This window comes from Beauveria bassiana (assembly GCF_000280675.1).
Source record: "Beauveria bassiana ARSEF 2860 unplaced genomic scaffold BBA_S00004, whole genome shotgun sequence".
NCBI classification, from domain to species: domain Eukaryota; kingdom Fungi; phylum Ascomycota; class Sordariomycetes; order Hypocreales; family Cordycipitaceae; genus Beauveria; species Beauveria bassiana.
This window is the reverse complement of record NW_007930839.1, coordinates 65,711-90,404: the sequence shown is the minus strand read 5'-3', so window position 1 is coordinate 90,404 and position 24,694 is coordinate 65,711. Positions and strand designations below refer to the sequence as shown.

General features: G+C 52.8%; 7 protein-coding genes across 7 annotated transcripts; 5 read left to right on the top strand and 2 right to left on the bottom strand.

The window, feature by feature from the left end:
- Positions 1-164: 164 nt before the first annotated feature.
- On the top strand, positions 165-1,140 carry BBA_01811 (NAD dependent epimerase/dehydratase; the record flags this gene model as incomplete). The annotated part of the gene is made up of 2 exons (XM_008596908.1): positions 165-1,074; positions 1,118-1,140. 2 exons carry the CDS (start codon positions 165-167, stop codon positions 1,138-1,140), a joined length of 933 nt encoding a protein of 310 aa, XP_008595130.1.
- A 771-nt stretch (positions 1,141-1,911) lies between these two features.
- On the top strand, positions 1,912-5,676 carry BBA_01810 (nonribosomal peptide synthase; the record flags this gene model as incomplete). The annotated part of the gene is made up of 1 exon (XM_008596907.1): positions 1,912-5,676. One exon carries the CDS (start codon positions 1,912-1,914, stop codon positions 5,674-5,676), a length of 3,765 nt encoding a protein of 1,254 aa, XP_008595129.1.
- A 2,012-nt stretch (positions 5,677-7,688) lies between these two features.
- Positions 7,689-10,743, top strand: BBA_01809 (formate-tetrahydrofolate ligase; the record flags this gene model as incomplete). Its single annotated transcript, XM_008596906.1, has 4 exons — positions 7,689-7,812; positions 7,929-7,949; positions 8,011-8,048; positions 8,107-10,743. The coding sequence occupies 4 exons, from the start codon at positions 7,689-7,691 to the stop codon at positions 10,741-10,743; spliced, it is 2,820 nt and encodes a 939-aa protein (XP_008595128.1).
- A 928-nt stretch (positions 10,744-11,671) lies between these two features.
- Positions 11,672-12,717, top strand: BBA_01808 (Cytochrome P450 CYP534C2; the record flags this gene model as incomplete). Its single annotated transcript, XM_008596905.1, has 3 exons — positions 11,672-12,031; positions 12,119-12,420; positions 12,519-12,717. 3 exons carry the CDS (start codon positions 11,672-11,674, stop codon positions 12,715-12,717), a joined length of 861 nt encoding a protein of 286 aa, XP_008595127.1.
- A 1,392-nt stretch (positions 12,718-14,109) lies between these two features.
- Positions 14,110-15,659, top strand: BBA_01807 (uncharacterized protein; the record flags this gene model as incomplete). Its single annotated transcript, XM_008596904.1, has 3 exons — positions 14,110-14,198; positions 14,659-14,889; positions 14,963-15,659. 3 exons carry the CDS (start codon positions 14,110-14,112, stop codon positions 15,657-15,659), a joined length of 1,017 nt encoding a protein of 338 aa, XP_008595126.1.
- Positions 15,660-17,052: 1,393 nt separating this feature from the next.
- Positions 17,053-19,714, bottom strand: BBA_01806 (uncharacterized protein; the record flags this gene model as incomplete). Its single annotated transcript, XM_008596903.1, has 2 exons — positions 17,053-18,895; positions 18,945-19,714. 2 exons carry the CDS (start codon positions 19,712-19,714, stop codon positions 17,053-17,055), a joined length of 2,613 nt encoding a protein of 870 aa, XP_008595125.1.
- Positions 19,715-21,193: 1,479 nt separating this feature from the next.
- BBA_01805 (MFS transporter) lies at positions 21,194-23,542 on the bottom strand (the record flags this gene model as incomplete). Its single annotated transcript, XM_008596902.1, has 5 exons — positions 21,194-21,330; positions 21,692-21,815; positions 21,871-22,825; positions 22,932-23,074; positions 23,144-23,542. The coding sequence occupies 5 exons, from the start codon at positions 23,540-23,542 to the stop codon at positions 21,194-21,196; spliced, it is 1,758 nt and encodes a 585-aa protein (XP_008595124.1).
- Between the last annotated feature and the right edge of the window lie 1,152 nt (positions 23,543-24,694).

Here is a 24,694-nt window from a genome sequence, read left to right as displayed (position 1 = left end):
TCCTATGTTCCAGGTTGTCGACTAGCCAAGACAGGGGCCGGAACTCGTTGCCATGTCTTACACAGAACCGTTCTCAGGCCGCTGACCGCAATTGACTAAAGACATTTGACAGGGTTCTCTGTATTGAAAATTGCGGCCGACTTACTGAAGATTGTGCATCATAAATGTTCTCCTTCAAGGTGGCTCTCGGCCATGGAGCTTTCACTGTATACATACTGGACCTTGTCATCATTGCCAACCCAACTACTCACCCTTCTACAACTACAATGGAACGTCTGAAAGAGAGTATATACGGCCTGAAGGTTGCGCCGCGCATCCGAACCACCCCCATGCAAGTCCTGGCTGTCGGGCCCTCCAGGTCAGGCACAGGCTCCCTACGAGAAGCACTGCTTCAGCTCGGCTACCATCACACCTACCACGGCTTTGACACTGTGGTCCACCCAGAAGACGACATCATCTGGCACAAGCTCAGGCTGAAGCGCGAGAAGCTAGGCCCCGGATCCCTGACGGCCGCCGACTTTGACCGGGTCATTGGCCACTGCGCCGCCATCACCGACCATGCAGCTACAGCATTCGCCCTCGATCTCATCGCGGCGTATCCAGACGCCAAAGTCATTCTCAATGTCCGCAAAGACGTCGACGCGTGGCACAGGAGCGTCATGCAGACGCTCATGCCGCTGCACCGGAGCTGGACATTTTGGGTCCGCAGCTGGTTCTGCTCCGAGCTGTTTTGGGTCCGCGAGAGCTTCATGCGCGGCAACTGGGACAAGTTCTACCGAGGCGACTTTGAGCAGCACTCGCGCGCCGTCTTGGAGCAACACTGCCAAGCGGTCACGTCGCAGGTTGCACCGGAGCGGCTGTTGGAGTGGGAGATTCACGACGGGTGGGCGCCGCTGTGCCATTTTCTCGGCAAGACGGAACCGGATAGGCCCTTTCCTACCTTGAATGCAGGAAGAAGTTACGAGAAGCTCTTTCGAGAGCGAATGGCGCGCGCTGACGGAAACATGCTCCGGCTATTGGCGGGTCTTGCAGCTGTGGCGATTGCTTCCGCTTATACCAAGTACTTTTTGTGTTGTAATTGAGACAATAGTACAGATTGACTCTAAATAATGATCAGTAATCGTCTTCTCCCCTGGCTAATGTGTAGGTCAATGTATCGGCATCTTGTGTGCCCGGGCATGTCTGGCAAGTGTAGCAGCTCAGCTGTGGTCAAGACAGCGTTGCAGGATATTTAGCTCGGCATCTGGTGGATGAGGCCAATTTAAACGACGGCTGCACCGCAAAAAGTCGGAATGTTTTACTCCGTATCCCGAGATCTTCGGGCACCTAATATTAATATGAATATGAGACAATATGAGACAATATGCGAATGCCGCAAAATACGATGCTGGCTGAGACATTTAGCCATGGCTGCTGTGCGAAACAAGCTACATATTTATTGTTTTGAGTCGTATAAGTAGAGCGGCAATCTGAGACTTGAGGCTGAATAAGTAGATTAGTTGACCGAATACGGATATGCTCAGAGTAATTGCTACTTACTGGGCTTGTCTTTATTACGTTGGTCCAGTGTGACGAATCTGCGGCGGGAGAAACGAATCCAACTAATGGGACAATCATCATGAACAGCCGTGGCAGGCTCATACGCGCTCTGCGCGGGCTCCGGTGTCGGCAGTAAGTCGTTGGGGTCGCTTGCAGGTATTGCTTCTTCTTCTCACAGACTACGTGGTATCTCAACCGCCTTGACCCGTCGCAAAGAAGCATGCAAGGCCTGGTGCAATTTCTCAACACTTGCACAATCACTGCTGATTATCCGTCCGAGTTTATTCTGCCTCGTGGATAAATCCTTCACACTTGTGTCAGAATCACTTTCTCAGCGGCCATCGCTGCCATATCCTCATCAGAGAAGCAGAGATGGATGCAACCTCAGAGTGTGTCGGAGAGTGCCAGTTGCAGCAGACGCTGGCACTCGAGGTCCGTCCAGACACCACCATTCCTCTGCAGATAGCTCTTCAGTTGGCGTGGTCTGCCGTGCTAGGCTGTTATACCGGATCAAACGACGTGAGCTTTAATCTTCTTCATGTCGACGACCAAGCGGCCCATGCCGACGATGCCTTCACCTGCAGCACTGTCAGGGTCCATCTTGCGCGAAACGACTACGCACAGCTAGCAATGAACAAGTTGTCGCAAACCAAGGGCTCCATTGAAGACGAACCCTCTGATACATTGCTAGCTCTGTGGGCAACAGTAAACAGGAAACATGCACAACCGAAATCAGTTCGCCATGCCTATTCACAGTATCAACTCTCCATCGAGTGTTTACTGACTGACAATCCGGTGGCGCTGCGAGCCTTCTACAAGGATGCAACATGGTCGTCCGCGACGATTCACTTTATACTGCATCAGCTTCGCCACGCAATCCACCTGCTGATGACAACACCTTCGGTGCCAGTCTCTGGCTTGCAGACCATCAGCGCCGAGGGCCGGAGGCAGCTGATGGACTGGGACACAGCTTCGTTGCGACAGCCCCGTCTTGAGACTGTATGGGCGACGATCGAAAAGCGCTGCAGAGAACAACCTACGAGCATGGCCATTGAGTCCTGGGATGGCCGTCTTAACTATGCTGAGCTGGAGCAACGGGTCTCTGCTGTCGCAGAAAAACTCTCGCAGCTAATGCTACTGCCAGGCACGTTTGTGGGCTTGCTGCTGGAAAAGTCAATGTTGTCTACCGTCGTAATCCTTGGTGTCATCAAGGCCGGATGCGCATTTGTACTCCTTGACGCGTCGCAGCCAATTTGCCGTCTCAAGGCAATGTGTACCATGACAAACGTGGCAATGGTCGTTGCCAGTCCAAACAACATCAAAGCAGGCCTATCCCTCGGGACCATCTGTCAGTCTACAGACGAGTTCCCATTAGTACCCTCGGGCGAGATATCACATAGCACACCAGAGCCCAGCAGTCCGTTGTATGCTGGATTCACCTCGGGAAGCACCGGCGAACCAAAAGGATTCGTTATTCAGCACGACAACTTCATGAGCGGTCTTGATGAGTACTGCGCAGGTTTGGATCTCAAGCCTGACTCGAGAGTGTTTCAATTTGCCTCGTATTCATTCGTGGTCAGCATAACGGGCCAGTTGGCACCTCTGGCTCGTGGTGCTTGCCTGTGTATTCCATCGCAGTTCCAGCTTGAACATGACCTTGCGGGGGCAATCCGAGATTTGAGCGCGGATTGGATTGCTATTACTCCTTCTGCAGCCCGGGTTATAGCCCCAGGCACCGTGTCGTCTCTGAAGACACTAGTTATGGTTGGAGAGGAGATGTCGTCCTCAGACTTGTCCAAATGGAGCCACCTGAACCTCTACTCGCTCTACGGGCAATCTGAAAACTCCAAGGGCACCATGATTGCGAAGAAAACGGGAATAGATGCCGCTGCTGGTATTGGCAGACCGTATCAGGCAAATGCCTGGATCGTGGATCCCGAGAATCACAACGTCCTACTTCCAATCGGGGCGGAAGGTGAGCTGGTTATCGAGAGTCCGTGTCTCACCAAAGGATACATCAACAACGAATGCCAGACTGAGGCATCTTTTGTGACAAATCTCGAATGGGTTAAAAGTGTTGGACGAGGAGCCGACGTCTGTGTTTTCAAGACGGGCGATTTGGCGAAACGCAACGCAGCCGACGGCTCATTCCAACTTCTCGGGCGAAAGGGCACAAGGATAAAGATCCGAGGCCAGCGTGTGGAATCGGGCGAGGTTGAGCACCAGATCCGACGACTTCTACCTATCGCCAAAAGCGTCGTCGTCGATATTCTTTGTACCGCCGAAGATGCGCTCGAGCAGTCACCCATGCTTGTTGCCTTCATTGTGACGAGTGAAGCATCAACCAGCGATGCGGACGCGCCTCTACTAGCGACGCCGACATTGGCATTTCGAAAGCAGTCCTCGCTGTTGGATGCCTGCTTGAAAGACGTCTTACCATCGTTCATGGTCCCAACAGCATATGTCGAGTTGGCCGCGCTGCCGAAAACTAGCACAGGCAAACTTGATCGCCGAAGGATGCGCGAAGCGGCGGGCGCGTTGACCCGACGAGAGCTGATTGCGTACTCTATTCAGCGCACTGCCCACAGAGAGCCACGATCTGGCAGAGAAACCATTATACGGGACCTTTGCGCGGAAATACTTCAGCTCCCCAGCGATGAAGTCGGCATGAACGACACATTCGTCGATCTTGGAGGAGACTCAATTATGGCACGCCACCTCACCACCCGTGCCAAAACAAGCGGCATCTCCGTAGAGCTGCGAGAACTCTTTAGACCTGCAACTTTAGCCCAGGTAGCACAAAGCGGCTGCTCCAAGAAGAATTGCGAAACGCCCAATGTCGCTGGCAGTCCTGTCGACTTCGTCGCAGCTCGGGAGGACTTTATGAGTAGATTTCCTGAACTGTTTCGTCAACAAGACATCGAAGATGTATTTCCCGCTTTGGAAACCCAGGCAGCGTTTGCTTCGAACCGAGTGGTGGATTGCTTGCCGCTGCACATTTCCGGGACGGTCGATGTGATGCGGCTGCAGCGTGCGTGCCAGGCACTCGTTGCTCGGCACGCGATTCTAAGTACCGTATTTCACATGTCTCGCAAGATGCTGGTACAAGTAGTCTTGCGCGAGTTACCGGTGCCCTTGTTGAGACAGGAGTGTGACAGCTGGAGCGCAGCTGTACGGTGGGTGGACGAATACGGGTCGCAGGAGCTGAAGAAGCGATGCGACATTGGAAAACCCATCATTGGATTCGTGCTGGTGACAGTCACGTCACAGGCACGCCATATTCTTGTCTTGAGATTAAGCCACGGGCAATATGATGGGTTATGCTTGCGTCCTCTCATCCAGGACTTGTGGCAGGCTTATCGAGGTGTACCTCTTGTGGTAAAGGCAGAATTCAAGGCGCACGTGTTAGAATGCTACAGAAGACAAACTGTTGAAGCATACAATATCTGGCGTGGTGTGTTGCAAGGCTCCCACCCACCCCGTCTATTCCAGCGAGTACCGGCCGCCAACGCCGAGGCCACCATCTCTCGAACGAGGAGACAGCTGCCCAAGATCCGCCCGCTTGCGGGAGTGACGCCAGCCAGCATGGTCAAGGCGGCTTGGTTTGAGGCCCTGCGGCACGAAACAAAGCACGACGATGCCGTCTTTGGCCAGCTCCATCACGCGTGGTCCGGCATCGACGGCGTTATCGGGCCCTGCATCAATGTCATTCCAGTGCGTGTGCGGCAATCCCATGGACTAACGCGACGACAAATCGTTCAGGCGATCCAACTCCAGCATGCTGAAACCGCGTCGGCGAACACGCTAGGCTGGAGTGACATTGTGTCCAACTGCACAGATTGGCCTGCGGCGACCGAGGTGGATTCAGTGGTTCTGCACCAAAACTGGGATCGCGACATCCAAGTCGTCAGCGATGGCATCATCTGTAAAAAGGAGATGCCCATGTTTTCGGACTGGGCCGTGTATCCGATGCTGCTGGTGACGCATCCAAGGGGGAGCAGGCTGCATGCGCTGCTTTTAATGTCGTCGAGATATCAAGGGCTGCGGGACCCTGTCAGTATGCTGAACAATTTTGCACGGGCACTGGAGCTACTAGAGAGCCACCCAGACGAGATGTTGGACAGCAAAGGGCTGTGAAAGCATCTGCCGTGATAGATATGAACATGAGGACATCTCGAATAAAAGCCGTTCGTTCCAGCAATTGCGTTGCCAATAATTTGTCGACTGTCCAAGGCTATGCCGCCCTGGAGGTCCAGTCCCAAAGTATTCCAAAGACAAAATTCATTGACTGCAATGTTGCCAGCGCCGCGCTGCGACCGAGTTCCCCGCAGTCAAGTCCGGGCCGGCTCCGATCACGTTTTGCGCCGGGCCACAGTACGCAGTGCGCGGTGCGACAGGGTCTGCGACATGCGCAAAATTAGTAAAGAGAATTGGCAATGAGAAGGCGCGGGGTAGCATCACCCACACCAGATGCATCCTAAGCCAGGATTCTCCGAGAGTAGTGTAAGTTGGGGTGGTGCAACGTTGTCTGGCGTGCTGGCAACGGAGCGGACCATTGTGGACAATGCCACTGCTGCAGTCGGCCCGCACCATCGAGCAAATCTTCAATTGTATGTGACGGCGCTGTAGGTTTTGTGAAATGCATAGTCGAGCATCATGCCCCCTCGCGACTGTTTGTAACAAGATTGGGTATGCGACGCATAGTCAGATCCAACACACACAAAAATGCTCTCTCTAGTTTCCGACATTGCTCTCACTGGCTCGAGCGGCAGCGAAGCAATCAACATGGCTAACATCATCCCATCTTGGCCGAGCCTAATTGTGGCCAGATTTAGCGTCGTGGCCCGTGGGTAAGGGCAGCTACCACATGGTTGGAACATGGCTGCAGCAGGGCGCCAGGATCCCGCATTGATGTTTGTCATAGTATGGTGCCTTTGACAAAGAGGTGGTGACAGGGAGCAGGCAATGGTTCGGAGCGCGGACGGTAGCACCGGAGTTTGTGACGGGACACGGCAGGTCGAACTGATGCGTTTTCAATTTCCCCGCAGAATCGAGAGAGGGACCGTTTGAGGTGAGGGTTGTCTCCTGGGAATATATAAGAGAGGCCCGAGTCGGACTTGTACTTGAAAGGGTTGGGTTCTGAAGATGGTATGGAGTAATCTGTCCAACTAACTAGTGCCCCCAGGAGAGCGGCACAGATCGCGCGAGACAAAAAGGCGGACACGTTTGCCATCGTCGTTTGAGTTACGAGTGTCGACAACCACAAAGGTGTGACAGAGCCGTGAGAAAACTCCATCAAGGGACCCGCGAGGGATCAGAGCGAGAGAAAAAGATAACGCCATCGAGACCAAGTTAGTTACAGTATCCGCAGCGGACCTCGACCGACAGGGGCGACGACTCGACGAGCTCCAAGTCCAAGGGAGGAAAAGTCAAATCGAACCAATTGGGTGCCGGCGGCGAGCTTTTTCGAGCCCTCAGGCCTTCTTTTCTTAGCACGGATTACGGCACCGACGAACTCGTTGTGGCCTGTCAGTTCAACACTAGACGGGCAAAAATTTTCTCGCGCCACGATCTCACGCGAGTAAGAGACTTTGGAGCGGCGGGCAAGCTAAAGCTTGGACAGTCTGCACATTTTTTTTTTCTTCCATCGGTTGATCTCTGTCGACATCCAACACGCATCTTTGTTGAGACAACAACCAGCAGCAATGTTCTGCCACAACCGGGCGAGTGCTGCCGCGCAGGCTGCGAGGAGGACCTGCAGCAGCCAACGACGTGGCGTCTGCTTGCTGAACAGAAGTAGCCGGACGAGGAGCGACTTCATCAAGGTTGTGTCTGTATTGCCAACCGCGTCGAGCCGCTCTGCTTCCAAGGTGGCTGGTACTTCAAGGCACAGCCTTGCAGCTTATGCTTCTTCACTAGAAGCTCGCCTCTTCAGCACTATAACCACCGAAGCCAGCGCTAATCTCACCCCGCTATCGCTATCCACATGCTTGCCCGCTTGTCCGGTTGCTGCCCCTCCTCATCGTTCCGACAGCTCGACTTTTGTTTCCTCTTCCCTTCGTCGTCCTTGCGCTTCTTTGTTCGCCCAATCTTCTCCTTTCTCTTCAAGTCGCGGCACAGGACGCTTCTTTTCTACCACGCCCGCAGCCATGGTCGCCACCAAACTCGATGGCAACGCCATCGCCAAGAGTATCCGTGAGCGCATCGGCCGCGAGATTGCTGAGCGTCAAAAATTGAACCCCCGATACCGCCCCTCGCTCAAGATTGTTCAAGGTACGAAAGCTCGCATGAAACAACATTTCAATGCATCTACAATTATCTGAAAGCTCGAATTTTGCCGACCTCTTGCTCTGTTCTCTGCTCCAGCTGCTAACTTGCTCTCCTCATAGTCGGCGACCGTCCCGATTCCAGTTCGTCACAGCTCCCGCAATCACCCAACCCACCTCCGCCAACTGACTCATCCACCCATAGGCACCTATGTTCGCATGAAGCTCAAGGCTGCTCAAGAGGTATGCTTAGCGCCATTTAGCTGCTTGTATAACCTTTGCCCAACTCTAACCCTCGCAGGCCAACATCGACTGCGAGCTCATCTCTCTCCCCGAGTCCATTTCCGAGCCCGAGATTCTTGACCTTATTCGTCGACTCAACCACAATTCCTCCGTCAATGGCATTCTCGTCCAATTGCCTTTACCCTCACACCTTTCCGAGTACGCCGTTACCTCTGCTGTTGCCGACGAAAAGGACGTCGACGGCTTCGGCACCAACAATATCGGTGAGCTCGCCAAGCGCGGTGGCACCCCCATCTTTACACCATGTACCCCTAAGGGTGTCATGCACCTCCTGAAGGAGGCTGGCATCAGTCTGGCCGGCAAGTACGCCGTTGTAATCGGCCGCAGCAACATTGTTGGCAGCCCCGTGAGCTACCTGCTGCGCAACGCAGATGCCACCGTCACCGTCTGCCACTCCAAAACCGCTGGTCTCGAGAATCACATCAAGGCCGCCGACATTGTCATTGCTGCCATTGGCTCTCCTCACTTTGTCAAGGGCGAGTGGCTCAAAGAAGGCGCCGTCGTTATCGATGTTGGCACCAACTTCGTACCTGACGCTAGCAAGAAGTCTGGTCAACGTCTCGTCGGCGACGTCGACTTTGAGCCTGCTTCCCAGGTCGCCTCGGTCATCACCCCCGTTCCTGGCGGTGTCGGGCCCATGACTGTCGCTATGCTCCTCGAAAATGTTGTCGAGGCCACCAATGTCTTCTTCGAGAACGAGAAGCTCCGCAAGACTGTTCCGCTACCCCTCCAGCTCCTCGATCCTGTACCCTCAGACATTGCCATTTCTCGCGCCCAGACTCCCAAGCAGATCACTCGCATCGCCGCCGAGGTCGGCATCGCTCCCCACGAGCTTGAGCCCTACGGCGCTTACAAGGCCAAGGTTGATCTTGGCCTACTCCAGCGTCTTGAGCACCGCGAGAACGGTCGCTATGTTGTCGTCACCGGCATCACCCCCACTCCTCTTGGCGAGGGCAAGTCCACTACCACTATGGGTATTGCGCAGGCACTGGGTGCTCACCTCGACCGCGTCACTTTCGCCAACGTTCGGCAGCCTAGCCAGGGCCCGACCTTCGGCATCAAGGGCGGTGCTGCCGGTGGTGGCTACAGCCAGGTCATTCCCATGGATGAGTTCAACATGCACTTGACTGGCGACATTCACGCCATCACCGCTGCCAACAACCTGCTGGCTGCTGCCATTGAGACTCGCATTTTCCACGAAAACACCCAGAAGGATGCTGCTCTCTACCGTCGCCTTGTCCCCGCCAAGAACGGTACACGCAAGTTTGCTCCCATCATGTTTCGCCGCCTTAAGAAGCTCGGCATTGACAAGACAAACCCCGATGAATTGACCGAGGAGGAAATCAGCCGCTTTGCCCGTCTTGACATTGACCCCGAGACGATTACCTGGAGACGCGTTCTCGATGTCAACGATCGCCACCTCCGTGGCGTCACTGTTGGTACAGCTCCCACCGAGAAGGGCCAAACCCGCGAGACTGGCTTCGACATCTCCGTTGCCAGTGAATGCATGGCAATTCTGGCCCTTAGCACCAGTCTTCCTGATATGCGCGAGCGTCTTGGCCGTATGGTTGTTGCCACTTCTCGCAAGGGCGACCCGGTCACTTGCGACGACATTGGCGCTGGCGGTGCTCTTACCGCTCTCATGAAGGACGCCATCAAGCCCAACCTGATGCAGACTCTCGAGGGTACTCCTGTCTTTGTTCACGCCGGTCCCTTTGCCAACATTTCCATTGGCCAGAGCTCCATCATTGCTGACCGACTTGCTCTCAAGCTTGCCGGTACTGAACCCGGTGAGGATGTCAAGGAGAAGGCTGGTTTCGTCGTTACCGAAGCTGGCTTTGACTTTACCATGGGCGGTGAGCGATTCTTCAACATCAAGTGTCGCGCTTCCGGCCTTGTTCCCGACGTGGTTGTCGTCGTCGCCACTGTCCGTGCTCTCAAGGTCCACGGCGGCGGCCCTCCCATCGCCCCTGGTGCTCCTCTGAATGCCGTCTACAGGGAGGAGAATATCGACATTCTCCGTGCTGGCTGCGTCAATCTCAAGAAGCATATTGCTAATGCCAGGTCGTTTGGCGTTCCTGTTGTTGTCGCCATCAACAAGTTTGCCACTGACACCGATGCCGAAATCCAAGTCGTTCGCGAGGAAGCAATCGCTGCTGGCGCCGAGGACGCTATTCTGTCCAACCACTGGGCCAAGGGCGGCGCCGGGGCCGTTGACCTAGCCAAAGGTGTCATTGCTGCTAGCGAGAAGCCCAAGGAGCTGACCCTTACCTACGGTCTCGACGGCACCGTGCAGGAGCGCATCGAGGCCATTGGAAAGAAGATGTATGGTGCTGCCGCCGTCGAGTTCAGCGAGCTGGCACAGAAAAAGGTCGATACCTATACCAAGCAAGGCTATGGCAAGCTGCCCATCTGCATCGCCAAGACGCAATACTCGCTGTCCCATGATCCTGACCTGAAGGGCGCCCCTACTGGCTTCACCATTCCCATCCGCGATGTCCGCATGGCTGCTGGCGCTGGGTATCTGTATGCCCTGGCTGCTGATATCCAGACTATCCCTGGCCTGCCCACTGCTCCTGGCTACCTCAACGTCGATGTTGACCTGGAGACTGGTGAGATTGACGGTCTCTTTTAAGGGAAACAAAAACAAATATACCTACTTCAACACACCTTTTTAAAAATCTTACGCACACTTACCAGCACTTTAACACTTGGCTGGTGTGCAAATGCATCGCGCAACCGAGAGACACTCAACGTATCATATGTGGCATTTTTCGGGAAATTGAACGGGGAACGGAACAAAAGAGTTTGAGCTATGTGACAATGGGACAACGAGGGGGTATGATATGTTTCTTCAACAGCAAATGGCGCAAATATCCCGCAAAGGTTTTCGGTTTCTGCTTTCTATAGTTGTTTGATATACTCGAGCATACCATGGCATTTGCCACTACATGCAAACTTCATTCATAGCGCAACGACGAATGGTAATGATGGGAATGTTGATGAAAGTGAACCAATAGCACGGCTGAGGCGTTTAGACGCTTGCCCATGCCCACCTGTGACGTCCACCGAGAGCTGTTTGCAGCAAGCAAACACGCAACTGGCTGACATACAAATATACTCTTGAAAGCTCTAAATCCAAGAAGAAAAAAGAATGTGCCATTGTATAGGGCTCGATAATTGAACAGATTTTGGGGTTGCAATGGGTCCATGTAAATGTCGGGAGCAGAGATCATAGCGGGGAGAGGACATTGGCTTCCCATTTCGACACAGATTCCACCACGATGCGGGCGCGCAGCCTGTCACAATTTCGAGAAGCCTACCTCGCTCACTAACAAGAGCAGCCAGAGAAGATCGGTTCCGAGGCGATGATCGCAAGGGACCCATAAAGATTGATGTATCCACTCACTATGTTTTAAACCTGTTTGCCTGGCGCAGGTACGCCTGCGTGCAAAGGTCGCCAGTGCGGGATTCGATGCGGGAAGAATGGGAGAGCGGAGCGCCCAGATTTGCAATGAGAGCGCGCTTGGGCGGACCAAGCTGTTAGTTAATAGGCAGTCTGTATGCCGTGCAGAAGTGCGAGAGAGGCGGGCCGAGCAGCAAGAGATGACCTCGGGTATACAAACGAGCTGCTCGATAAGCGACTGACCGAAGACAATGAGGCAGGACCGGAGATAAAGAACCTGGGCATGGGATTTCTGGGCCAGTTTATGCGTACGGGCAACGACGGCGGCGAATTGGACCGCAGCGCCATCATTGGCAACTCGTTCATTCTGCAGCTGGCCGGGCACGAGACGACAGCCGACGCTCTGTTGTACACTATAGTGTTCCTGGCATGCTTTCCGGAGGCTCGGCGGCGGCTACAACAGGATTTGGATGCGGTGCTGGGCGACACGGAGCTGACAGAGTGGGAGTACGGCAAGGTAGTCACCGCGCTACTGGCGAGTCACGTCGGGGCGGCCATGTAGGAGACATTGCGATTGATGCCCCCGGTTCTGATCTTGCCCAAGTTCACGGCGCAAGATCAGGTGGCAACCGAGGACGGGCAGCAGTACACGTTACCCAGCGGCGTACCGGCGTTGGTCGCGGCCATGTGCACGGCAATGGACCCGCGATACTGGTTGACGGGCCCGAGCCAGTACGAGACAGGCAAGACGGATCTTGCCGACCATCTGCCACAGCGGTGGTTCCGAGAATGTGATCAGGACGCAGAGAAGGCGGCAGCAAGCAGCCTCTCGACCAAGGGCGAGGAAGAGTTATATGACAGCGGCTCGGTGATGAGCGACAAGCTATTTCGGCCAGTGCCAAGGGCGTATTGCCGTTTAGCGACGGATCACGCAGTTGCATCGGACGACGGATGGCGCCGTCGCAGATTATGACGGCATTAGCGGTACTGTATCGGCGACACAGCATCAAGCTGGTGGTGGACAAGGAGGACGTGCAGGAGAAAAACACGGAGCAGGTGCTGTATCTAGAGGCGAGACGTAAGACTCTGGCCACGCTCAAAACGGCGAGAATGGCGACGACGCTGAAGCTGTTGGTTGGGCAGCAAATTGGGTTACGGATTGCAAATCGTGGAGAGGAGAGGTTTGTGAGTTGGATGGACTGAGTAATCGTGAGCAGCGGAAGGTGATGATGTTTGATTGTAGCAGCTGTGCGTATAACTTGTTATATATATTGGTAGCTTCCGGAGTTGCAGGGTCAAAGTTGATTTGAAACAGGGCTTGGTTTGCAATCAGAGTCCGAAAGATGCAGCAGTCTGTCGTGGTGGCCAGTGCAAGGCAGATAAAATGGAGCCGTGCGAATTTACAAGACGATGAGGCTCACTGGTACTGGCGGCTGGGCTGGAATTGAACTGGGGTTGCCGGCAGCCGGCGAATCAGCGGGGGCGGGAAGCAAGGAAAGGCAGCTAGCAGACAAGCGAGAGCAAGACTGACTAGAACAAACAAGCTGACGGCCCGGCAGGAGGAGCAAACGGGCAATGGGCGGGCAAAGAATGGACAAAAGTGTGTACGTAGCAGAGTGGCAGCTGACAACTGCGAGGTGGACCGCGTTTGGTACGCGTCGCGTAGACAAGGCCGTTGGCAGCTAGCTAATCGAGGGCATCGTCAACCCTAAACAACATACTTGTTTAGTTCTGCTTTGAAGTGAATGAATTTAGTGCCGACATAGATGAGGATTTTTTTTTCTTTGTTTTCAACGACTGATCTCCAGCCTTGTAGAAAACTGACCCTTACTGATTCCAGCTCTACATCGTCAAGTGTAAAGGGCACACACCTTGGTAATTGCTCCGGCAACAAAACACACCCCTAAATGACCCGCTGTAACCACACCACACGCCCGCCGTTTCCGGTGCTCACTGGCTCTTGAGCACGCTTGTAATAGTAATCACGCTAGGCACTGCAGCCACGCCCATTTCCCAAAACAAAAAAGGTAAACAAGCCATCAAAAGGCTGGCCGTTGAGTGACTCTGCCATGATGCTTCCCTGCCTTGAGTCCTCGACTCTTCAGTCTAGCTAACCAATAAGATACCTACCTATAGTCTCCCAACCCCCCCATTTCTTCTACGCGGCATCACACCCATCAAGCATCTCGTCTTGTCCATTTATTCCACCAGCCCCCAAAGCCATTTACCTCCGCTCTGTTGGCTTACAACCCCTGTACAGTGAAGAAAAAAAAAAAAAAAAAAGCTGTCCTGCTAGGTAGGTACCTGACCACCGCCGCCCACTTACCCAGAATCCGAGGTCCTCGCCTACTTACTTCTTGTCCCGTCTTACCTTCTTCCTTTTCCTCCTTGTCATCTAAACAAAAAAGGACCATCTTGTTATTCATCTGGCTTTATAAGATCATTGCGCTTCCGTGTCGCTTATTCCCACGGCGCATCATCCACACCACATATTTTTTTCTTCTATTAACAAAGCTTTTTTATAGCTTTCTATACAATACTTTTTCCGTCCGGGAAAGAACCCTTGAACCAGTTTGAGCTCGATTCGATTTCGTCATGTCGTCTTCCAACAACAGCAACGCCTGGCTCAAGGCCAAGAAAAAGACTGAGCTTAGCGACATTGCCGACAAGATTGGTCTTAAGAGGTAAATCTTCTTCTTCCTTTTTCGCATCACCGTTTTCTGTCGTCGGCACTTGGGCTTTGTCGGCGCATAGTGCGCCTGCGCAATGCCGTTTGCTGCTGTATCGGTCGCGGCGCGCATTGCATCGCATCGCGCCAAAATCGCTCCAGCTCCTCCTCTCGCCGCCGCCTCACCGCATTCGCCGCCAGCTATCGCTGCGCGCATCCACATCGCTTCCCCGGCTTATCCTTAACGCCTTGCTATTGCGATGCGCTTCTTCGCTTGTTTCAACACCCTCTGCATGCACATTCTGCCCCCCAGTTGCGGAAGCCACTGTGCGACTACTGCCGCACCTCCTACGCGGTGCTTTCTCGTGTCTACAATCTTCGCGCAACAACATGCGGCCCACTCCCAGAGCTTCACCTGTCGCAGCCGCTACTTGCGCGCTCTTGCAGCTACTTTTATGCTAACCAATTACGCGCAGCTACAAAGATCTCAAGAAGAGCGACCTCGAAGCTGCTCTCGACGACTTCATTTCTCAGCATGCCTCGCGTTTCTCTGCCAACCCCGACCTCACCGGTTACTTCACCAGCCGCTCCAAGGCCCTCACCTCCCCCATCAAGAAGGAGAAGGATAGCGTAAAGGACGATGTTGAAAAGTCTCTCAAAGTCGTCAAGCGTAGAGTCACCAAAGCTGCCGACGAGATTGCTGCCGAGTAAGTAGCGTCATCGCTTCTTCCGAACTCTTGTCGCAAACGACCAGAGTCCACTAACTTGACTGTCAAATAGGGTCAACTCGAGCGCCGTCCTCCGTACCCCTGCTCGCACCCTTTCTCAGGTTGCTTCTCGCGTCCCTCTTCCTGCTTCTCCCGCGGATATTGCCTTTGCTGTTGACCGCTCCACTGTTGCTATGCGCAAGCGCGTCGCCTCAATTTATCAGGAAAGCGGCATCACCGAGGCTTCTAATGCCACTCGCGAGACTCTCAGCACCGTGACCAGTGTTCTCTTCTCCGTCGCCGCTTTCGAGCTCTACTACATTCGTCCGGCCATCCTCGCCAACCGCTTTGCCTTCACCATTCCCGCCATTTCCGCCATCGGCACCAGCGACTACAACGTCTACCTCCCCGACATGTTCCTGCTTTTGACCTCGAGCTTTTGGTCACCCGCTCTTACCTGGGTTTTTACCGCCATCCTCGTCCCCAGCATCGTTGGCTACTTCTTCAACATCTCTGCCAACAGCCACGCTGGTCCTCGCACTCGCGCCCGCGCCCTCAACGAGACTGTTGTCGATCCTCTCAGCTTCAGCATCGCCAAGGCCGTGCTGTCATACGTTGTCTACGCCCAGGGTGTCACATTCGGTGGCCTTCTCTCCGAGTTTTCCGTTGCTCGCCTCAACAACGCCGTCTATGGCGGTTACCAGGGCATCCTGGTTGGCACTGCCATTACCGGCCTTGTCGCTATCTACGACGCTGCCCTCAAGAAGTAGGATGAAAGAAAGTTGATCAATCGCTCGCCATAAAAAACCACCTTGGCGCGTCCTTCAGCTTGGTATTCACTGACAAAGCATTCGACTTGCCTGGTGTTCTACGAAGCTCGTCATCCTTTCTTTTTCTTTGCACTTCTTGTTACATGATTACAGCGAGTCGGCTTTTCCTGGGTTCTTTTGGAGTCAAGGCCAAGAGTTTGGCTCTCAACTCCCACAATCCTTGATCGCAAGAGTTACTCAGCCGACTTTTGCCACCCTCGGACGCGACATAGAATTTGACGTTTCATCTTCTGCCCTCAAATTGAGTCTTGGCTTCTCCCCCGAGATCTCAAGCCAGTGCTTCCTACTTCAAGACTGAGCGGGCAATCTTTCTGTTTGTTGGGACTCTGGGCGTTTTTCGACGCTGATGGCGTCTGGCGTGGGAAGGCAATTTTCTTCTTACATTTCCGCAGCATTTATTGCATGCCTATTATTCGATACCTCTTTTACGTTGGGTTTACTTGTTTAATGAGTTCTGCTAGACGGTTGGCTAATGATGGTGTCGGGACGCTTCGATCAGGTTCTTGAGTTATCAATGCGGCCTATGCTGTTGCTTGGATGATGTATGTGTTTTCATGAACGCGGCATGAAATATTGTTGCTTTCTTTGGACTTGTAGCGACTCCTCGAATAGTCTGCTGCTGTGTCTGACTTGATGCCTGATAACTTGGTTGATCTTTTATTAGTATCTTGTTGGTCCATGTCGGAGCAAGACCTTGCCACTGGCGATTGCTAGACTAGTATGAAGAGCGCGATGAAGAGCGCGCAGTCGGGAGACGGGAACCACATTTTGGAAAATGAATCGAAAAGAATGGGATATCTAACTGTTTGGATAGCGACGACAAGCGAGCTGGTTTTCGTCTTTTCTTGCTTATAGTCTAGGTGCTTTTCTTGCTTTTAGCCTAGGTGCTGTTCTTCGCGCTTGCTTTTTCTCAATTTCAATTTTGGACTATATTGTTGGTCTTGGCAGGGAGAAGGGATTTCTAGCCATTTTTATCCCTCGACTTTTTTTTTAGCTGGTCCATCGAAGTCAATTGAATGTTTGTCACGCTATTATATCTCGAAGTTTTCGTTAGTCTACATCATCTCTTCCTTTTTGGGGCAATCGCAGCATCCATCACAGTCCATCCAACAGCGCAGCATTGTAAAATGTACATTTTGAACTCTAGAGTCGTTGGAAAACAAAAAGCAAGCGAAAATGTTGAGGTCTAAATTGTGCTAGTAGGATCAAGACAGGTTAATAAACAAACAGAAGAGGCTGACATGCTCGATGCTCTCTCTTCCTCCTCCTCCACCACCACCACAGCAAATACAAACTGACGTACCCACACCATACCATTACCGGCTTTTTCTTACTATCGTTCGTCCGGATCCTCAAACTTGATAGGATGTAGCAGCATGCTCCGTAGACACATCCGGCCCGTGCTTCCCTCCATCGACTCCTCTTCCTGCCCTCCCCGCATCGTGCCCCGGTTTCCCTCGCCACCATTCCGACCCCGGCCGTCCAACTGCGGGTAGCCGAGCCATCTCCGCCAGAGAAGGCCCGAGAACTCACTGTTGTAGTACCAGCTCATGCCTTTGTGGTTGTGCTCGTTGCTCACGTCAAACGGGCTACCCGGCCCAGACGTCGAGTGGTCCTGCCCGCCATTGAAGGCTTTGTCAAGGGCAAAGGGGCTCCATGCTCTGTCAACGTACAGAGGGTGCGGCGCATAAGCAGCTTTGAATCCGTGATGGAGTGCCACGCTCGGAGGAAACATTTCGGAAAACATGCTGTGGTGGTGACGCCACAATTCTTCGTGCATAGCCCCAAGCAGACGGCGGCTCAGTCGAGACGCCGTGATAATGGCACACCGCCGCGGCGGATTCGATGGATAGCCTGTAGTATCATAGGCAAAGACCCATCCGGAGTTGTCGGCGTCGAAGAGAGGGTTGAGTGTAATAAGGTCCGCGGGCTCACCAACGCCACACTCGCTTGCGTCTTTGCCAACGGCACAGCTTGCCGGGAGAACGGATTCGCCGCGCTGCTCGTGACGAAGGGGTCGCTTGCCATGAAATTGCAAGGGCCCAAAGATGAGTTGTCTTCCTGCTTCGGTAGTTTGGCGTTCAACAGTCTCAGTGAAGTTGTCCCAGTCACCGTGCAGGGCGGGAATGTAGTAACGGGCGCTGCGCTCCCAAAGGCGAGCACGCGGCTGCTTATCTGCCCACTTGCCGAGGCGATCAAAGAGCTCATAGTAATTACCGAGGAATCGCATGTCCATCTCCCAGTTCCAAATGTGTTCGTACTCTTGGTGCTGGAGGGAAAACACCTGAAGCGGCAGGTGGGCGCTGCGATATACACCGTGAATGTCTGCGCCGCTTGGGTTCTGAATTGGTGCGCTGAACTTGCCAGGATAGAATAGCCTCATCTGTGCCTCACTCCACAATGTAACCATGTTGTGAAACTCGGGAGGAACATTCGTATCCAAGATTCTTTGCACGGTCGCGTCATCCGACCAGATGGGGGCATCGTCGTCCCGTACATGCATCAAGAAGTGCACAGTGTATTCACCTCCAGACTTGAGAGAAACCTCTGTAATCAGAGCTCTGAAGTTCAGCACGGCGAGATAGGTCCACTTGAAACCAGTGTAGAGACGAATGACTATAGCTTGTTGACCCTTTTTGGAGTCATTTGGTGGCTCAAGCTCGTCCGTGTTGGGGTCGATCTGGCGGTAGCGATTCCAGTGTCGTTTCGAGCACCTTTCCTGGGCATCGCCCCAGTCCATGGAGGTGTAATCAATTTGACCAGACTTCTCCCAGACAGTTTCACTGCCAGAGCTTTCAGTATTCATACCGACGCTTGTTCCACCCTTAGCTAAACGATAGCCAAGACCATACGGTCCGTAGCGACCAAATCGGTCAAAGCATACATCGTCACGCATGCCAAACATGCTATATGATCCGATGGCGGGGTCTGGCATATGTCTGGAGACACCATTGTAGGCGTACAAGGTCGGCGCCGGAATCTTATCCTCCTTGTCTAGATAACATGTCTTGATACTATCAGAGGTTTCGTAGGGGCTGTACGGCACCGGCTTCGGAACCTTCTTGTTCAAAGGAACTCGGCCCGTGAAAGCGCCGCTTCGCTCGGCACTGGGCCACTCCGGATCGTGGCGAGATTTGCTGACTAGCGTTTTAAGGCCATGAAAATAGGCATTGAGACTTGTCTGTTAGCTGGTAATATGTGCGTTTGAAGTATCCATGTGCTCACTGAGGAAAACGAAGCCAAGGCATTCGCTTCAAATTTTCCAGTTCCTGCCTTAGTCGATCCGTGTTTTCGCCGTCTAGAAGGAGAGTCCTCTCCGATTCTTCGGCATCTTGGTCATATTCCGGGATATCTTCATCGTCCAGCTCGTCTTCGTCTTCGTCTTCATCATCCGAGTCAAAGTCGTCGGTGCTGGACTGATCGCCAGAATTGCCTTTAGATGACTTGCCGTTTGACTTGTTCGGCGATGGAAGCTGAGATCCAACGTCTTCATCGGAATCGTCCATGAATTCTTGATCCTCATCTTCGTCGTCTTCCTCGGCGACATCATTTTCCTCCTGGTCCAGATGCTTGGCGTCACCAGTGCTCGGTGTCACCTGAATTTGTGACTGGTCCTGCTCTTTGGAGGTGATATCAATGATTCGCTGGGCCTCAATATTTGCCGACTTAGCTTCATGGACCTCGTGAAAGAGCTCGGTGCTTGATCCTTCGGCTGTGATGGGCGAAGAGCCACTCTCAGTAGTAGTATGCTCTTGCGTAACAGCTCGCACAGGGCCATCATGTTTGCCAAATAAAACAAACGCGGCCATGAACAAACTCAACGCAGTCCATAGAATGACACGCTTGTAGAGGCAGTGGCTAAGAGGATTGCGTAGCTTGACTGGCACCTTTTCGAGGACAATCTCCGAATAGGGCAACAGGGGCTCACGTTTGCGGTCCATGAATACCGGACTAGAGTCGCCGCTGAAGCTGCCGAAAGGGCTCTTGGATTCCATTTCTGCTGGATTTGAGGCTCAATAACCTCGTTTGCATAGGTGTTATAGATAAGCTGGTAGCTTCAGCCAATGCGCACGCACATAAGCTGGCTAGCTTTTGCTTTGGAAGGAAGCCGACAATAGTAGGGCGAAATGAAGAGTAATAATACTGCTGAAAGACCGATGGAAAGAGGGAGCCTGGAAAAGACGCTCAAAGGAAGCTCGTGCGGTGTAAGGAATGGATCTGCATTGATCGTGACAAGGTGTTTGGGCTATCAACGAGACAATCGTCGTTGACGAGCTAGTAGATGATGTGACGAGCGGAGGTAGTAGAAAGTTGTCGAGGAAAGGATCGAAGAGAGTGAGAAAACTATCAAGGAAGAAAACGCGCAAAAGAAAGTAGTGTAGATGTGTTGTTAAGAATCGCCAATGGGGAGGAGAAGGGCGTTTGGTGTAGTAGGTAGGTTGGACGAACGAATTGGCAGCTTGGCAACTGGCAATGCAGATCTACAGCCGGCAAGCAGCGTACGAACTCGAAACACAAACATTGGAGACGGAGGCACACAAAGACACCAGAAGCTCCATCCTGCAATCATGGGGGCGCTGCCAGGCACATCAGCCTGAATTCACTGCACATGCATTCTTCAATTCCATCGCAGCCGAAGCAAACGTAACGGCCGGACATGTGCAACCGCAGCCCGACGCGAGGTTACGCACAAAAATTTTCGACGGCATACCTCGAATTTGCGACATGAAAATGACGATTTGCTCAAACGCTCTCGCCGATCTTGCACCCCCAAGAGGCCGAGTCGTCGAGGGATATTGGGATGATACCACAAACTACCCACAGAAACGCACCACGCGGCGTCTGGATCGACATGCTCGATCTTGCTAAGCTTTTGACGAAGGCCCCGGTTCCCCTTATTATCCACTCGCAATGACCAAACAAGGCAAAATTAATGACTTTCGCTGGAGACGAGGGAGGAGCCATATTGCGATGCACACGCGGCCCGGGCGAGTACATTTCTTTCAGATCTGACCAAGGGGGGGACAAAAAAACCGGCCCTCGTCGATTCTCGACACTGTCTTATTAATTATGATAACACGCCAGAGCAAGTAGAATAATATTTTCAAAAATATAAATTATATAATGAATCATTTTCACACTTACTATACTTTTTTTTCTTTTTTTTTTTAAACAGTCTATGTCTAGAAACATGACGGTTTAGAAACGAGGTGCTTTCTCAGAAGGGCCAGTTCCATGTGTCCCCCACATGAGAGGGGGTTTTCGAAACAGGAGCTCCGAAGTGATGGTGGCGTCCCACTCTCGCAGCAAACACAAGCAGATGTTGTTCAACAGAGCCGCGTGCTGCCAAGAAAGTGCCTGGACCGCGAAAATACCGCGACGGAGGGTTTTTTTCCCCCAAGGTTGCAAAAATCGCTTATTTGGTCTGCGTGAACCGCTCACCGTGGGTGACAAAACTGTTCGCCGCTTTTTAGTTATGAGCTGGTGAGAAAGCGGCGATCAGTCTTGTCACCCAGGTGCCGCTTTACTGGCATCCGCTCCCAATGGCGATCGGCAATCCGTGGCGGCGCCTGCTGGAGAATGACGTTGTCGCATGCGGCATGCCTCATCTCTGAGACAATTCACAACTGATAAGTTGCCCAACGGGCTAAATCTTCCATGAAGACAGCCACTACTTCCGACTTGGTGGCGACCAATGCTGTTGGAGTACGGTGTTTCGAAATCAAATCTACATGTGCAACTTCGTTTTGTACGTCTGCACTATATTATCAGGAAGAGGAGGCGTTGCGGCAGACGTTTCATCCACCGACGGTTCAAGTCTTCTCGCGCCATCACCAGCGCTCCATTCAAACAGCTGAACCGCTCTCTTCCGACCAAAATTAGAAGGTCCTCTCCTCAATCTGGAACGTCTCGCACGTTGTAGTTGCAGACAGTCGAGACCGACAAATTAAAGTTTGGTAGCACCAACTTACCACGACAGCCGCCACCGGGTACAACGTTTCCGCCATCCTGAAGCACCTTTCTGTTCGAACCAAGAGCAGCATTCAATACGATGAATGTACCAGTGTACACTTGCAGAAGCCTTTCTATAGGAAGCTGCTCTATTTGAAAGCTTTGTCTATACTTTATCTGTAGGGCCCTTTTCCCTTACCGGCGTCGTTATGGCAGGTTTCTCTTCTGGGACAATGCCCGACCTCCAGCTTTCACCCCATTTTACAGTGGCCATTAACACACCTGAACTAATCACTAGCAAGGCGGTATTGATAGTCAAGGTCCACCCAACACCAATACCCCGAATCATGGGAAGCGCAACCGCGGTAGCTATGCAAGCCCCGATGTAGCGCACCAGCCAGCAGATGGCAATAATATCAGCGCTGAGCGACGGCGTGTTTTCCAAGCAGTACGTATTCAACATGGTAGAAGCGATAATTTGACCAGTAGCCTGCACGAAGAGGAAAATAAGTGGTACAGGCATCCCGCCCACTGCTTTGTCAACTGTCCACCCATATATCAAAACGCCGCCACCCTGCAGAATGGCCAGAGCCGGAATGCAGGCGCGAAGTCTATCTTCGGGTATGCGTCTACCGCGCTTCCTGATCCATCTCTTGGCTGTCCAGTCACCGTATCTACCTGCTATGATTGTTGAGCAGAGGCAGCCTGCGCCCGGCACCAAATAGAAGACGCCCGACAGGAGCGGTGATTCGAGACCGAAGCGTGGGTTCAGAACGAAGCGGATAGGGACAAGCATGCAGTAAAGCGCGAACAGTGTGACTGCAGAGGCAAAACTGACAGCTACCACGTTTAGATATCGAAGCAGACTCACGGAGCGGAGCGGGTTGATCTCGCGCGCTATGGCGGCCATCTTTTGCCGCCGTGGGAGATGAGCCATGTCTGTGATCAGCTTATGGTGAGTCGTCTCGGGAATGAGAAAGAAACCAGCTGCCATGGTCGCGATGGCACAGCCAAGCTGCACCCAGTATATGATGCGCCAGCTGGCAAACTGGACGACGAGGCCACTCATGAAAGGACCAAACGATGGCCCAATTATGGTGCATGACAAATACCAGCTGATTGCCGTTGCTCTCTCGGTTGGTTTATAGATATCGCTTGAGAAATGAGTCAGTGGCCCATTGCATGAAAGCAAAAAAAAAAAAAAACGATTTATGCCACACTGAAGGGTGTGCGGGCATCGAGTCGACAACTCTCGCGTACCTGATGATTACGTTACCAAGGATGGTCAACGCAGATCCTCCGATTGCGGACAGAGCGCGGAAAATGAAAAACGCTGAAAGATTGGGTGACAGAGCAGTACCCAGACTCATGCAACAAAAGAAGGCACAGGCGTATTGAATGATCTGGACAGAACACAACTGGTCAGCACTTTCCCTCCTGCCATCATGCCCGTTTGCCATGATTCAACTTACAATACGTCGACCGTACAACTGACTCATGGGGCCCCAAACAACACACCCGACACCTGTGAGGGCAATGTAGATGGCGTTGCTGATCTCGACGATGGTATCTGTGGCGTGAAATGATTCTGTGATTTCCGGCACTGCGGGTAGCACGCTGGTGCTGGACACGAGGGCCACAAAGGCGCCGAAGCCGAGCACGGCGACGATGATGCGCTTACGGCCTGACGAGAATTTACTGTAGATTTCCTCGCCGTCTTCGTAAAATTTGTCGTCGTCGGCGTCGCTGCTGTCGTGGCCGTCATGGTGAGTGCGGTCTTTTGCGCCGAGACGCGATTCGGTCCGGTGCGGGCCTGACATGGCGGCATTGTCAGCCGTCACGACGGATGGTATGGGCTGCAATACCCCCATATTGCGCAGACCAGCTTGGATGTGCAGTTGTCTATGCGATTATGCGCCGGGGGGAACTTGTCATCTGGAATTGAGGTTGCCCGACAAGCCTCTCGCATACGTTCAAAAGAGGAGGGGGGGGGGGGGGTAGCTCTGAAGCCAGAAGTGCAAGCAATGCAGACTAGGCTTGATCAGCTGCAAGATTCCAATAGGAACTATATTCTGAGTTTCTCACTCCGATTGCCATGCTAGGGCAATCTTGAGGAAGAGAAGATGAAGCGAAAATTTGATGTAGCCGAAGGTACGTCACGAAGTATCTTTTCAAAGTAAGAGTGCGAGTTATTTTGATGCTTGTTTGCTCTAACGGAATGGCCAAGAAAACAGAACTAAACCTTGTAGAGAAGGAGATATAGAAACAATAGCCCTCCGTCCATGCAGACGGGGAGCGTTGCTGGTTTTAAACAGCCGGGGCCATGGCGTACCGTGTCGGCCTTCGCACCGGCCGGACACCCCATTGACACCCGAGGCGCCAAGCAAAAGAGACCGAACCCAGTAACCTGAATTTACCAACCAGGTACGGTGAGGGCGGAACAAGCTGGTGATCTCCTTGTCATCATTTTGATATCTGAACTCGCCACCAGTCCCATGTTCCGACACTTACGAATACTATTATTACAATGACCGAGCAGAAAAGTATTCGGGTCTCTTTATCTTGCAGTGTCAAGCAATGAATGACCCAGTCATTGAAGAGCCAATGGACTAGCTCCCGTGGCGTGCTTATACTATCCAAGTAGCCGAGTACTACGCTGTTCTTGTCGTCTGCGCCCCCCCGAGAACCGGGGGCGCGCGATGTGGCGGCGAGCGGGTCAAGCCCGCCGCCAGAAGAAAGCCTGCCGCTCAATTAACATTTTTTATGAGCGGCAAGATTGCAAAACACCATTAAGCGTTTTATGACAAAAGTTTGAAAGAGTTGTTTAATTTAAAAAAAAAAAGAAGAAAGAAAAAAAAAAGGTGATTTGCTTGCCTAAACGGACAAGGACCAAAAAACTAGAAGAAAGAGACCTTGCTCATCCGCTCTCGGCCGGTATTGTGAAAATTCGATAACAACAAATGGCAGAGACAAGAGAGAATGAGGAAAAAGATGTGGCGCCAAGCCGATTGGGCATCGGGCTA